Here is a 15,732-nt window from a genome sequence, read left to right on the forward strand (position 1 = left end):
GAATGTGCTTTTATCAAAAAGATGATTTTTCTCTTCAACAGTATCCTAAACCAATTTAAACTTGAGTGAAGAAGGTATTTGTCCTTCTGTAAATAACTTGCATAAGAGTGTCTATTAAAAGGCAGATTTTGAATGGTTTAAATGATGAGAGCTCTATATAGAAGTGTTCTAATAAAATATTATTTTGGGGGATGAACTCATCATGACTTTAGGTTTCCATAGTGCCAAGACAGGAGGTAGGATTGCTCCTGGTTATGTTCTGAAGCCAAAGCAAATATTCAAGGATTGATGCAGAAAACCTTGAAATGTTTTTTTTAAAGTGCATCTTTGCAGAATAAATGTCAGATTACAGCCCTAACACTGAGGCAAGAAAACTTTCAAAGGCACCACAGGGATTTGGGGCTCTGCTTCCCACGGGAATTTCAGTCACCCAAGTCCTCATGGTGCATATGAAAGGTTTCCCTTTGGGCCAGAGCTTCTCTTCATGTTCTCTCTTGGTGAACCAGGACAGAAACCCTGTCCATTTTATCTCTCAAATTGCCTGGGGAGTGGGGAAGCCTCTGCACGGGTTTTAATGCACCAACCACCCCTTTCTCTGCTCAGTAGGGACCAGTCTAAAGGCAGCTCCTGCTTAGGTAATTTGCTTAATTAGTCTCAAATGCTGCTGCAGCATGGCAGGAGCACCTGCAGCCTCCCCAGCCCTGGGTTGGAGCCTATTGCTGTTTCCAGCTAATGCTAAACACTAAGTCTTCACTACTGTTGGTTTCATTGAAGTAACCCACTTCTGTTTTTTTTCACCCCTTTAAATCAGCTTCATAATTAAAGCCACTTAAACTGTTTACTTAACAGCAGGTTGTTAATGCAGTTAACTCTTGCTTCAAGAGCTTCAAAAGCCATAAGGATTTTCCTCTTTGTGGCAATATGCTGTGTTAGCAAGGAAAAATCAAAGAACACCCACTGCTATTGAGAAATTTAATGTTGTGTTAATAGCATTTATTCCCCTGTGTTAACCCAAGGAAGTTTTCTGTATTGTTCAGTATTACGGAAGTGGATGGGCTGGTTGACATTTGGAGCTTAAAAGAAAAATCACGAGTGTAAACACTCCTGATTCACAGTTCCACCTTTTGGGATGTGTTCAGCACTGCAGTGTTTTTTGACCTATTAGTTCAAAACTCTAAGGAAGAGAATTGTTGAAGAAGTAATATTTTATTCTAGCAGTGAAAAACTTATTTTTTCATACCAAATCTGTGTTATTGTAAATTTAGAAAAATCACCTGTGATTATTTATTTGGAGAGAGGAGAGTTCATTGGAAGAAGGCTTTAAAATAAACACAATAGTGCTTCGGAGGAGAAAAAGGAAGAATTTTTCACATATTAAAATAACTTCAAAAGTGATTTCTATTTCTCCCCCAATATTTGAGCAGGTTCTGATGTTCTTTACTCAATATTCCTGCATAGCAGGATCCCCTGTGCAGCAGGAATTCAGGCTCACTTGGAGAAGTAACTTCAGTTTGGTTTTGGAAAAGGATTCACAGTATTAGAATCCAAAAGATTTGTACAAAAGGCAGTTGCATTTTTCATTCAGGCTCAGTGTGAGAAGTTGAAGAAGAGGGAGGAAATCTGCATTTATCAGTGAAGTGTAGGTGGCACAGAATGTCTGTGATTTTGGGAAGCTGTGAGTTTTTGAGCTGAAGTGTTTGATGATTTAAGACAGAAATAATGCTTTGTATTCTGAGCCAGGAGGCCAAGCAGGTGAATGGGGAGTGAGAAAGAAGTGGTGGGAGGTGAGGGGAAGCAAAGAATCTCTCATATATCATAACTTTTTTTTTTAAATAAACTGTCTTTAAAGTGACCTTGCAATCTAAGAAGCTAACAAGCTCAGAAACATTTAAATCCCACTGGTCACCTAATATTTATCACCAAATTGTATCTCCTCTGTGATTAAAAATTGTAAAGCTACATTAAATGTGTATTTACTTGGAAATTGTTTACTGCATGCATGAAATGATACTTGGTATAGCTTTCAGTATGCACATCTAGCTAAACTTCAAACAAATATCATGTAAAAGTTTAAGAAAGCCTGTGTGTATAATCTGTAATTTTAATTAGTTAATTCCATGTACTTAACTGTGTTTTTTCACTATTTTTGTCTTACCTTCACTTCTTTTTTTTTTTCTGTGTCATTCTCCTCTTTTACTTCATCTGAATCCCTGATTCTGTTTTGTTTTACCATCTTCCCATCTTGCTGTTTGTCCAACAGAACAACAAAACCTGCTCCTCATCTCGATGGGTAAGAATCCTTTCCAATTTCTCAAATGATTGCTGAAGTTTGAGGGTTATATTGAAAGTAGGCAACAATGGGGAAACAAATCCTTAATTCTGTGGAAGATTATACAATGGGACGGGATGGAAAACAAAAGTTTCAGTTCTATAAAGATTTCAAGTCGCAACTTATTTCCTAAAGCTGGACAAGAACTTGAATTGTCTTAAATCGTAAGATTATTTCTATAAAACTGCTTGCTGCCCTCAGCCCATAAATATCGGAGTTGAATTGGCGAGTTGAATATATTTGAGCAGTCATCTCTTTTGGAGCATGTTTTTATCCCTAAAATTTATGGGGCTGATGGAAGACAGAAAGAGAAATGTGGTACCAGAGAACAAAACCAAAGATTCCTTTATTTTAACTGTCCCTTCTATGCTGGGGGAAATTGTATCGTGGGTTTGTAGAGACCTATAAATTCTTCTTCTCTGGGGAGGACTTTTGTCATGTTCATCGATGGGCTCTTGATCTCTGTTGCACAAAACTGCAGAAATAGAAGGCTGGGTTAGGAATTATAATCTGTTTACCCTGCCTTTGTAGAGGAGAGGAGGCTGCTTCAATTTGAGGGAAATACTTGATGTCAGAGTGGGTCTTTGTTTCACATTGCATAAAATCTTAGCATTATTGTCAATGTTCAAGTTAAAATAATTTTAAAAAATCTTATTTATTGCATTAAGAGGTAAATGTTTCTACCTCAGACTGACTTTTTGAATATGAAATTAATTGGAAAATCATTACAGCAACTCATAACTGTTTTGTACTTTGTAAATTCCTTTTTTCTGCAGTGTGCACGTTGTCTTTGGACTGGTTATTTCTGGGTTTGAAGTCATAGAACAGATAGAAAATCTCAAAACTGATACTGCGAGCAGGCCCTACGCAGACGTCCGAGTCATTGACTGCGGGGTGCTGGTCACCAGATCAGCTAAAGATGGTGAGTGCCAGCATTCCCAAAATCAGTAATGTTCATGTTCTCAGAGAGTACAAAAATTCCAACAGCTAAAAATCATTGTGGTAAATGTGTAGAATCTTCATTAATTCTTACGAGCCTGTAAAATGTAACTGTTGGTGTAGGAGAGGAAGGCACAGCAAAAACAAATTTATTCTGCCCTCAACATTTGTCCCCTGTTCATGTTAGAGCTTGACATGACAAACTCAGAAAGGAATGCAAAGTCATTTTTTTGTGTTTGAGAGAGACACAAATGCACTTTTCTTAAAGTTGGATTTTGTGTGCTTTCCAAAGGTTTATTTTCAGATTCTTTAAAGTTAAGATACGCAATATACGTGGTCAAGCTTATTTTCCTTTTCACAAAGATTCATAGAGAATAAATCATCTTAAATGGATGTTTGGACAGTCTCTGTGAATTAGTGGAGTGTGATGAGTTTGCATTTTCTACCTAATTTCTGATTTTCCTTAAGGATAAAGTGGTTATTTATGTCCTTTAGGGAAAGTCAAAAGGAGCCGTAGTGTAAAAGTGTGAGGATGCAGAAAAGAGAAATTGACAAAGTTTTAAAAATAAAAAATACATAACTGAGCTGGTAGCTACTTTGTTCCTAATCCTTGATTTGCAACCTGTGCATTGTTTCCAAAAAACCTGAATTTTTTTACTGTAAGTAGCCTTTGCTTATCGGCGTATTCTGTCTTTGCTGGTGGATATTTGTGTCACACCAACATAGATTTAGACTGGGCACAATCAGATTAATTTTTATTATGATTATTCTATATTGTGAAAAAGTTCACAGAGCTTCTCTAAAATGGCCCATTTGTATATTTACATATCTGTAAAATTGTGTGCTTTATGCTTTTACATGCACACACCTGCACAGTGTAAATTGAAAATTTCTGTTCAAGCTTTGGAGAAGAAGAAGAAAGTTTGCTCTGACTCAGAAGCCTCAGAGTCCTCCTCCAGTGCATCCAGCTCTACAGAATCCTCATCTGAGAGTGAGGCTGAGAACGAAAGGAGCAGGAGGAGAAAGCGGAAAAGAAGAGCTAAAACCAAACAGTCCAGGAAACGAAGGAAGGAGGAGAGGAAGAAGGAGGATCCAAGGTGCAAGCGAACCTCAAGCCAAAGACGGTGACTGGTCTTTTAAATTTAACAACTGCAGTGAAATCTGGGGAATTCTGCTGTGTTTTTGTGAGATGCTCAAGCAGTAAATACGAAAATGCTTTTAAGTTTGGGGTTTGGTGTGTGATTTTATAAACAAACAAAAAACCCTAAAGCTGAGCTTGTTGAGTTTTCCATGAAATTGAAGATCGTTGTAGATAGAAGGAAGAGTGATGTTGAAATTACTAAATCCCAGTATGTGAAACTATTCAGGGCTCAGCACACCTGTGTAAAAGTGAGACTTTAGGCAAGTTGCAGATACATGTACAATGTATTGTACATATATGTACAATGTATTGTACATATATTTGATTAGATTTTTAAAATACTTCACAACAGTTTGAAAATGAAAAGCAGAATTATTTGCTGTAAAGCAAGAACTGAACTTGCTCTCTGGTAATACTGGCCCATCCTCCCTTTAGCCTAAAATAGGTTGTGGAACTCATTTTGGTTGTTAAGCCAACTTTAAGTTAGATGCATCTTGTCATGGAATCCAGTTGGAAAAGGGATTTTTCCCAGCTGGTTGTGATTTCTCACTCTGCTCTTTTCTTTAGCAGCCTTTCAGACAAGAGCGATGTCGCAGACAAAGTCGACCTTAGCACAAAGCGGGACAAGCCCGTGGTACGTCCTGAAGAAATTCCCCCAGTGCCTGAAAATAGATTTTTGCTCAGAAGAGATGTGCCTGTTGTCAATGTAGAGCCTGAACCGTAAGGAACTCCGAGCTTTTTACTCTGACTTGCTGAAAACTGTGCATGAAATATTCCTGTTAACATTCTTTTTCTGGTGCTGCTGACTGCAGTGTCAGAATTGCTGCATGAGGTCGTTTCACTGTCCTTTTTACAGTTTCCTTTGTAATATTCCTTGTGACCTGTGCCAGGGGTTTTCAGTGAGATCTCAAGATGATTTCATTGGTCTTTAAGGATGTTAAACTCAATTAAAAACAATTAATGGATAATTTCAGAAGTAATCATGCAATGCAAACCACAGGAAATACTTGATTGCAAAGGAAACTTAAGATTGGAAGAGGTGATTTTTCATCTTTCTTAGACTGATGAAGAAACTTTGGTTGAGAATCAATCACCTGGAATTTCGTGACTTAACGGTGTTTGAGAATAAGAGAAAATACTCTTGCTGCAAAGGAAGTCACAATTTCACGAGATACTTTCAGTGTGTTTTGTACCTCCACTGTCAAATTTCCTTGCTTTTGTAACTGAGCTAATCCATTACAGTGCCAGACAGCTCTAAAATCAATGTTGGGTTTGTTTGGTGTTGGGTTTTTAATTTCCCTTAATGGTGCAGTCTCCTGTAAGTCTTTTCCTGGAACATCACTCACATTCCCAGAGATTCACTAACAACTTTTGGGGATATTGCACAAACTGAAAGAAGCAAAGCTTTAGAACCTCTGAACTGAGATCCTGAAACTCTTCTGCCCGTGTTGTCCTCAGGATTTGTGCCCCTAACACAAGTTAACCTCTTGTGACACTGTTTTGCAAGTTCATTGTTAGCAATAATTTCTGTGTCAAGAGATCAGGCTGCACATTTGGTTGAAAACAAATACATGTTGATTTGCCTTTTGTTGCAGAATTCTCTTGCTTTGTTTCTTGGAAAAAAACCACTGAATTCTGTCTGAAAATGAATGAATAAGATGATGAATATTTCTCATTTTTAACTTTAACTAATTGAAAGTTAATTGGTTTTTTTGCTATGTAACGTCATACTTTATTAATTTATGTAGGAAGCTTCTTGATGCTGCACCAGTTCTGACTGACCAGAAACCATCAGTCTCTAAATCTGGACGAAAAATTAAAGGAAGAGGCACAATAGTATGTGACAATTTTATTTATTTCTTTATTTCCTCTCACCCAGAGTATCTTCCCTGACTTTGAGCTTTGAATTTCCCTGGAGGGCTTTGTATGACATTTTATTTACATGTTGTAGGATCCAGTTTAGAAAGCATTGAAATCTTGTCAGGTAGTTGATTTTATAACACTTCTTTTGCATCCTTCCTGTTGCTGTCTTTTTACTTAAAGATTGCTTAGTGAACAAAATGACTAAATGGAATGTTTTAAAATACTTATGTAAATAAAGACTTGGGAAAAAATAACTTAAAGTGGAGTGGAATTGGCTTCTGACAGATATTGGGGTTTCTGTCTTTTTTTTTTTAAATCATTTTGGCACCCTCTCAGCAAAATTAAGAACGAAAAAAGATGTCATTTAGGGCTGGCAGTTGGAGAAACACATTTTTCTTCCATCTCTAATAGCCTTTATTAGCCCAGTTTCTGTCCAGGTGAACTTCATGTTTTTCATAATACTTGTTTGTAGGTTCCACATGACTCCAGAGTATAAAATGTGAGAATTAGGGAGGTCCATGACACCCTGTAATCTTTTAGGCCAGTCTTCTGTAAAAGCTGTTTTTTAAGTAGTCATTGCTTCAGTTGAAACAATAAGGAAGCTGAGTGATAGGTTATCTTGATTTTGTTTTTTTATATAAGAAGGATGTCTTAAAGCCTTCAGTAGTTACCTGGATAAATAAATACATGCATCTTTGTGATTTTGTTCTGGGAGATAACACATTTTTTTTTCTCCCCCATTTTTACTGCTTTCATAAGTGGCTCAAAATAATTGAGTCAAATCCAGATGTGCTTTTATTGAGTCAAGAAGCATCTGATTTCCTCACAGAATTCACCTAAGTGTGTATCCCACTGGGTAATGGAAAATAATGAGTTAGCAATAGCAGAGTTCTCCTTTCTCTGCTGCACAAGTAGCTCTTGTTGCCTACTTAAATGTTCTGCCTATGCATAATTTTTTAAATGTGAAGCATTTTTGTGAAAGAGTTTGGGAGTTTTTATTGTGAGTTTTTTTGTTTGGTTTTCTATTTTTTAAATTGCTTTAAAGACTTAATCTGGATTCCCATTTCTGAAGAGTTGAACAGCAGTAACTTTTGAAATGGGGTTTTGTCTTTATTCCTACAAACCATGAAGTGCCTGACTGAAAAACATCTGTGCTTTAAAAACGAGGGTGGTTATCTGCAGTAATTGTGTTATCCCAAAAGGGAATCCATGGCCTCTTCCTTGATTCTCCCTTTCATGTCTCGAAAAGCTGGGTGAGCTGCTGGCCTCTCTCAGGCTTTGCAGAATGCTCTGAGTATAAAAGATTCTGTAGTTCTGTAAGAAAACACTTCCTGCAGCTGTGTGTGTTTGCTGTCCCAGCGCTATCACACCCCGCCACGGTCCCGCTCCTGCTCCGAGTCCGACGAGGAGGAGAGCAGCGAGACCCCTCCCCACTGGAAGGAGGAGATGCAGAGGCTGCGGACGTACCGAGCACCCAGCGGGGAGAAGTGGAGCAAAGGAGACAAGTAAGAGCCTCTCCACTGCTTTGAGATGTCCTGGCCTTTTGCAAGCCCTGATTGATTGTGTAGATGTACCACATCAGTACCAGGACGAGAGGAAACAGCCTCAAGTTGTGCCAGGGGAGGTTTAGATTGGATATTAGGAATTGATTTTTTTCACAGAAAATGCTGGGACAGGCTTCCCAGGGAAGTGTGAAGTCACCATCCCTGACACTGTTCAGAAAACACATGGATGTGGCACCTGAGGACATGGTTGAGTGCTGAATGACGTGGTGGTGCTGGTAGTTGGACTTGGTGATCTTAAAGGTCTTTTCCAACCTTAAGGATTCAGTGATTTCCTTATCCTCAAAGTGGATTACATGGTTTCTTTGGAGTAAAACAATCAAATCCACTAAGCATTTATTGTTTTAGTTGTACGTTCTTTCAGCAGTTGTGAACTGTGTGATGGATGGAAGTCAGCTCTCCAAAATTCCTGATGGATTGATACTAAATATGAGCTTCTATCAAATTATGAGAGATAAATCTGAAAAGGAAAACTTAAAAATATTATATCTGACTATTAGTGTATAATTGTAAATGTTTCTGGTTATTCTTTTTTATGTACTGAGATGTTTTAAAACTTGTATTTAAATGTGGTTTAAGGATCCTGTAGTTCAGGATCCTTAGAGGTCAAAGTCCGGCAGGCTGGGGCAATTAAACCTTAAATCTCTTTACACAGGTCCTAAAATATGCACAATTTGCTGGTGTTGGTTGATTTATTTCTTAGGGAGAAGTAGCTCTTGATAGTGATGCAATTCCATATCTTAAAATGAGTGTAAGGAACTCAAAGCAATTCTCTGGTATTAAAGTGTGTGTGCTAGGGTTTATGTAAACTTAAAATTTAAATTTAAAAATACTTAATTTATCTAAAGAATTTTAAAGAATTTGCACTTAGTCTGGGGTTTATTTGTTTGTTTTCCAGGTTGAGTGACCCCTGTACAAGCAGATGGGATGAGAGAAGCGCATCCCGGAGATCCAGGTCATGGTCCCATAACGGTTATGCTGATCTAAGCACTGTGAGATACTCCAGCCATCACAAGAAGCACAGGAAAGAGAAGAAGAAGGTGAAGCATAAAAAGAAATCTAAAAAGCAGAAGCATTTCAAGAAGCACAAGCAAACGAAGAAAAAGAAAACATCAGCCTCATCAGATGTAGAATCCTCTCATTCCTTCCACAGGAGGACAAAATCATCTTGTGATCGTGAGAGGAAATCTCGTTCTTCCTCATTGTCTTCCAGACGTTCATCCAGGAGAGACTGGTCTAAATCTGATAAAGAAGACCAGAGCTTGTCGTCTTTATCAAGCAGAGGGTCTCGATCGTACTACAGGTCCAGATCCAGGTCTAGATCTAAATCAAGATCTTACTCCAGAAGAAGTTCAAGATCAAGATCAGCCTCTAAATCATCGCGATCTCGAAGTAGGTCACGGTCAAGTTCTAACCCCAGGCAGCAAAAGACTGTTCCCAGTTCTCCACGAAATATTTCGGCACGGTTAAACGACACTAAGTTGACCAAGACTGCTGAGCCTGTCCGAGCAGTGATACTGCCCAGTGACAAGGTCATCGTGCCACCGGTTGTCCCAGAAAACCTCCCTGTCATACCCTTAAGTGACAGCCCCCCACCTTCAAGGTGGAAACCTGGGCAGAAACCTTGGAAGCCATCGTATGAGCGAATTCAGGAGATGAAAGCTAAAACAACCCACTTAATTCCCACCCAAACTAATTACAATTTGGTGGTCGTTAAAGAGGCCAACACTTCTTCCTCCTACCGCAAGCAGGAGAGGAGCTCCGAGAGCGATCGGAGCGGTTATTCCAAAGGCCGCAGTGACAGGAGCTCGGAGAGCTGGCCGAGGTCCAGGAGCAGGTCCTCTCGAAGCCGGTCATACTCCAGATCTTACTCAAGGTCTAGAAGCCCATCGAGCTCGAGGACAAAATCTCCTTCTTCTGGCAGGTCACCGTCCCCGAGTAAATACCGCAGTGACAGGTCGGGCTACAGCGAGTCCACGTCCGACTATTCCCTCAGCGATGAGGACAGGCACAAGAACAAAAGGAAATCCACATCCAGCGATCCCAAAGCTCGGGGGCTCAAACTGAGGCAGGAAACGAGCTCTGAAAGCACTTTGCCTTACAAACATCCAGAGGACTACGACGAGTCTTCCCAGGGGTTGAAGGAGAGTGATAGTTTGTCATCTTCAGACTTCTCCTCCGACAGCGAGCGCTCTGCCAAAGCCAAAGCGGTCCAAGAAAAAGAAGGCCGCTTTCCATTAGAAGGGAATGCTGAGAAACAGGATAAAAACAGCTTAAGTTCTGAGAGAGGGGAGGAGAAAGGCAAGGGTGAGCGGGATTCTGATCACTCTAAAAAGAAAGCAGCTAAGGAGAAATGCTCGGAGCAGCCCAGAGGTGGTGCAAAAACAAAACGCAAATCCTACTCAGGTAGCAGATGGGACTCGGAGTCGAATTCCGAAAGAGGAGAGGCAAAACATAATAGGGGGGATTCCAGACCTTCCTCTGGGAAAGAAGAAGGAGAGGCCACCTCAGGGTCTGACACGGAGCTTAGTGTTACCAAAAGGATAAAAAAACAATCCAATTCCTCGGAGGGCTTTTTGGGTTCTGACTGCGCGTGGAAGACAAGCAAACAGTTGTCATCTTCTGAATCTGAGAGTTCTTGTTCCAGCTCAGCAGGCACTCGAGGCAAGTCAAAAAAACACAAACATGGGTTGAAAAAGACTCCTAAAAAATCACATTCCAAAAAGGCAAAAGAAAAATCAAAAGGCAAAAAGGAGAAAAAACACAAAGTCCAGAAAAGAAAAGAAATGTTTCATTGGCAGCCCCCACTTGAGTTCGGGGAAGAAGAGGACGATGAGATAAATGAAAAGCCGGTTACCAAGGATGATAAAAAAGAAAAGCAGCTTAGCAGGGACATAAAGGATAAAAAACAAGTTTATGAAAAGGATGAAATATTCACAGATAAAATAGGAAATGGTGAAAAGTCGTGTGTGAATGAAAATCTTTTAGATAAAAACACCACATGTGGGGCCTCGCCAGATCACAGCAACCTTAATAAAGAGCCTATTGAAACAAGCACTTCAACTGGTATTTTAAACTCAGGAATAAACGTGGCTGCCTGCAAGAGTGAGATTAAACAAGAAAATAACCAGAATGGGCTGGAAGATATTATTCAGACAGATGACAACATGGAGATTTGTACTCCGGATCGTAACTCGCCAGGGAAGGTGGATGTGGATGTTTTGTCTCCTGTCATTCTCACTGCTAAACCTTTAAGTACCGGTGTAAAAAAAGAGTTACAGGTTGAGCCTCCTGAGCAAGATGCTGTCAAACTGGGAAACAACATAAGAGACTTTATTAATATTAAAGAAGAAAAAGAAACGGGAAGGCAAGAAAATAACTCTGCCCCTGTGTCTGGTGCTAAAGACTGTGGTTTAAAAAGTGAAATTTCTGAAAATACACCAAGCAATATGATAGACAATAAATGGAAGCCTTTGCAAGGTGTTGGTAACTTAAAACCAGCAACAATTAGTACGACCACGGAGGTTAAAAATGTAGCATCAGCACCAGAGCCTAAACCAGCAGGTTTAAGAATTGAAATAAAGGCAAAAAATAAAGTAAGACCTGGGTCTCTTTTTGATGAAGTGAGGAAAACAGCCCGGCTAAATCGTCGGCCGAGGAACCAAGAAAGTTCCAGTGAGGAGGAATCTCCAAGCAGAGATGACAACAGCCCTTCCAGGAGTCTCAGCAGGTCACGAAGTAAATCTGAGTCTAAATCCAGACACAGAACAAGGTCCATATCCTACAGTCACTCGAGAAGTCGATCCCGAAGTTCTACATATTCATATAGGTGAGAAGCTTGTGCTGCTCCCACAGTCAGCCCTGAACTGAATGTTCTTATATTTTCAAGGAATGCTTTCCAGGTTGGTTTTTTTTGTTTTTTAACAGTCCTGTTATAGAGCCACAGAGTGGTTTGGGTTGGAGTGGACCTTAAAGACCATCCAGTGTCACCCCTTGCCATGGGCAGGGACACCTTCCACTATCCCAGGGTGCTCCAAGCCCTGTCTGAGCTGGTTTTGGACATTTCCAGGAATCCAGGGCAGACACAGATTCTCTGGGCACCCTGTGTCAGTGTGAAGTGTCCTCCTTGTTCTGTCACTCCAGGCCCTTGTCCAGAATTCCTCTCCAGTTCTCCTGGAGCCCCTTCAGGCTCTGAGATCTGCCTGGAACCTTCCCTTCTCCAGGTGAACACCCCCAGCTCTCCCAGCCTGGCTCCAGAGCAGTGGGGCTCCAGCCTTTGGATTAACTCAGTGGCTCATAGCAAGTATGGAATGAATATTTAGCAGAAAGCTAAAGCTTGTTAACTTCTGGTTCCCATTTTCTGCTGCTCTTCTCCTCAGTTGTGTTCTCTCTTGGTGTCCTTGGCTGTAGGTCCAGGAGCTACTCGAGGAGCCGGAGCCGGGGCTGGTACAGCAGGGATCGCTCCAGGAGCCGGAGCAGTTCCTACCACAGCTACAAGAGCCGTAGGTGAGTTCATCCAGCTGGAGCTGGTGCCAGACATGTTCTCATCCTCTTGTCCCCGCTCTCCTCCTGCTCTCCAGCACTTTTGCTTTCTGTTGACTAAAAACCCCTCTGTGGTTTGGATTTTGTCAGTCGGAGCTACAGCAGGAGCCGATCCAGGAGCAGTTCCTATGGTCACCACAGTCGATCCAGGTATGGATTGTCCTTTTATACAAACTCTGCAAGAAATGTGCTGCCCATCAAATCATCTAAGTGTACTTTCATTTACATTTCTTTAAAATAGACTTTATTATATTATTATTGTAAATTATGCTATTATATATTGTACATAGTACCTATTGTATTATATATACTGTAATACAAATGCAGATCTAAATATGTATTTATTTATAAAAATACTTTTTAAGAGTACTTTTATCTGACAGAATCCCAGAATAGTTTGGGTTAGACAGGACCTTAAAGATGATCCAGTTCCAACCCCCTGCCAGACACCTTCCCCTAGACCAGGGAGCTCCAAGCCCCATCCAACCTGGCCTTGGACACTTCCAGGGATCTGCAGCACTTAAAACTGTTGTTATAATATCATGATGGCAACTTGAATCAAAGCAAAATGAACACAAGACATTTTCAAAAGCTGAAAATAACCAAACCATCCAGGCATTACAGTTGCAGGTAATGCTATAACAGTGAACACGTTTGCTTTTGTTTTTTTTTAAATAAAATTGAGTTACAGATTGAATTGCTTTGCTTCTTTCAGAAGTATCAGCAAATGAGAATTTTACTAGAAAAAAAAGAGAAAGCACAAAACTTTTTAAATGCTTAGTATATCCTTCCTAATAAATTTTGAGATTTTTACTGTTACTTTGAAGATTGTTGTTTTGTTGAAACCTTTATAAGGTGTAAAATTGTTTGCCACATCCGTGAAGGTAATTTCTATACAGTCCCTCATGTCTCCATATAAATATCCTTTAAACCAGCATTTAAAACAGCATTTTAGAGTTTGTGAATTTTAGAACTGTGAATTCACAATTACTTTCCCCCCCCCTTTAAAGCAGGTCCTACACCTATGACAGCTACTACAGCAGGAGTCGGAGCAGGAGCAAGAGGAGCGACAGCTACCGGAGATCTCGGAGCTACGACCGGAGATCCAGGTGGGTCTGACCCTGCTTTGGTGCACAGGGATTTGCTGAACACAAACAGAGGATGTATAACAGGAACAGAGTGCTGATTTTTCCCCATAAGAACAAGAAATACACTCAGCAAAATAATAATTCAAGACAAATTCTAATTAAAATCAGAGCATGCGTGTGAGCGAGGAAGTCGAAGTTCTGACCAAGTATCAGGATGGGGAAGCAGCCAGGAGAAGGAAAGATTGCTTTGCAGTTCATTGTAGCCATGCATTCAAAATTAGCACATTTTCCCAGGGAAACGATGAAGTCCCCATCCCTGGAAGTGTTAAAAACTCATGGAAATGGCATTGAGGACGTGATTTAATAGTGAAGACAGCGGGACTGGGTTAACCATTGGACTTCATGATCTCAAAGGTCTTTGCCAACCTCAGTGATTCTATGATTTGGGTTTTTTTTAATAATATCAAGTGTTTCTTAAACCCACATAGCTCTCAAGATTTAAATCAAGTGCTCTGTTGTGGACTAAAAGCTGCCTGGTATGCAGAGAATTCCACTGGATGGTAAATTCTTTTTGGTTACACTGTAGAAGTGGATTTAAAACAATCTGGAAAGGAAATTAAAAGTTTTGCTGCAATCTAGATTTAATTTTTAACTTTGTAGGATGTATTTTGAAAGAATATTTTTACCTGCAAATCTGATAGGTTTAGAATAAATTTTATTCTTTTCAGTCCAGGGGATTTATATAAGTGTAAGCAAGCACATTTCACAGAGATCAGAGATATGGAGAGTTGTAGATACATTTAATATCACTGATGATTTGTTTTATACCTTTTAATATGCTCCCTATTTGTCATAAATCACACAGGTCTCTAAAACTACTGTAAATTTTTATCCTCATGAATTTTTCACAGCTTTATATTGACTCTTAATGGACTTTGTTCTCACCCTTTTGCACAAGACAACTTCCATCTTGTGTTGGAGGGAAAATGAATGAGTTTTAATAGAGAATGTAGAAATAAACTTAAAAAACTTTGCTTTATTATGTTGAGAAGCTTCAGAGAAACGGTGTGGAATTAAGAAATGCTAACTTTTCAACTTAGAAAGCTTCACTTACAGGCAGGAGGCTGGAAAGTCTCTGAAAGCTTGTTCTGTGTAATTTGAACGTGTCCTGTGGCTTGCCTGAAACCATCTGGGCTCTGTGTTGACATTTGGCCAGGTGCTGCGCTTGGAATTTGTCTGGAGGAGCCAAAACATTTGAAATACAATTTCCATGCTGCAGACACACAAACACAGCTCTGTTGTGGTTATGGGGCCTAATTTTTAAGACCCACCATCAAACAAGAAAATTAAATATATAAATCAGGATTTGTGAAATTATCCTAGTTGAGAAATGTTTGCAGTATAAAATTCCACTTGTTAGAATACACTTCTCACTCAGCTCAATTAGCTTTTATGAAAACATTAATTTTGGATGTTTTTAGCTGTAACAGAGAAAGCAAGAAGTTACAATTTGATTTGAGTTTCACAGAGTTTTCCTCATATGAAATTAATGATCATTTCCATTTTGAGTATCCTTTAATGAATCCTTCACTTACAAGAATTACAATCCTGTACAAGACTGGTGTGTTTTCTTATCTGTGACAACTTTTTGACATGATGCAATTTTAAATTTGAAGCTTAATCTGCAGTTTTGAGGCATTTAAATCTTTTTTCTCCTTGCAGGTCCTACGGCTCTGACAGCGACAGCGATCGCAGCTACTCCAACAACAGAAGCCCCAGCGAGAGCAGCAGATACAGCTGAGAATGTTCCTTTGAGGATGGAAACTGTATTCCAGAATTTTTTCAGTGTTATATTCAAAAAAACTGTTCTGACAGTGTCACAAGTGAAGGTTGTTTGCTGAATTACCTGAAACTTTCCCGTTTAACAGTGAACTCAACTCTCTGCTTACAGAGAGAAGGACTGAGCTCGACAGCTGATGTTATTTTTTATTTTTTTTATGTCAAATGCAACTTTTACAAAATAATAATAATAAAAACCCAGTTTGGTTTCCTTGAATCAGCTTTTCCAAGCCATGAATGACACTTAGGTGAATTGCTGCTGCCACTTTTTGGGTGCAGCAGTCAGGACTGTCTTCAAGTCTGTTTATAAACACCTTAGGAAAGATGTGCTAGCAACTATTAAACTGTGAAGTCAATTTCTTAAAAAGGCTGCCATTTCTAGTTGATGAAAATGTTTTTTTTATTGCTGGAAGCCGTTTCCATGCTGTC

The 15,732-nt window shown here is 39.6% G+C and overlaps 1 protein-coding gene across 6 annotated transcripts in view; it reads left to right on the top strand.

Annotated features, from left to right (window-relative positions):
- The window catches only part of NKTR (natural killer cell triggering receptor), a 34,676-nt gene extending 19,156 nt beyond the window's left edge, over positions 1–15,520 (top strand). For 3 of the 6 annotated variants that reach the window (XM_014256773.2, XM_014256776.2, XM_088056962.1), the window contains 11 exons: positions 2,261–2,290; positions 3,106–3,251; positions 4,170–4,392; positions 4,977–5,129; positions 6,158–6,245; positions 7,632–7,777; positions 8,733–11,663; positions 12,245–12,340; positions 12,467–12,526; positions 13,387–13,485; positions 15,187–15,520. In XM_014256773.2, coding sequence (XP_014112248.2) covers positions 2,261–2,290; positions 3,106–3,251; positions 4,170–4,392; positions 4,977–5,129; positions 6,158–6,245; positions 7,632–7,777; positions 8,733–11,663; positions 12,245–12,340; positions 12,467–12,526; positions 13,387–13,485; positions 15,187–15,265 — 4,051 coding nt within the window. In that variant the 3' untranslated portion in view covers positions 15,266–15,520. The remainder of the gene's footprint in view (positions 1–2,260; positions 2,291–3,105; positions 3,252–4,169; positions 4,393–4,976; positions 5,130–6,157; positions 6,246–7,631; positions 7,778–8,732; positions 11,664–12,244; positions 12,341–12,466; positions 12,527–13,386; positions 13,486–15,186) is intronic. The other 3 variants (XM_014256775.2, XM_014256774.2, XM_088056946.1) reach the window with 3 other exon arrangements.
- The last annotated feature ends 212 nt before the right edge of the window (positions 15,521–15,732 follow it).

The sequence above is a fragment of the Pseudopodoces humilis genome, chromosome 1, assembly GCF_049639895.1.
Source record: "Pseudopodoces humilis isolate 2021_Gansu_Grassland_sample_001 chromosome 1, ASM4963989v1, whole genome shotgun sequence".
In the NCBI taxonomy this organism is placed as follows: domain Eukaryota; kingdom Metazoa; phylum Chordata; class Aves; order Passeriformes; family Paridae; genus Pseudopodoces; species Pseudopodoces humilis.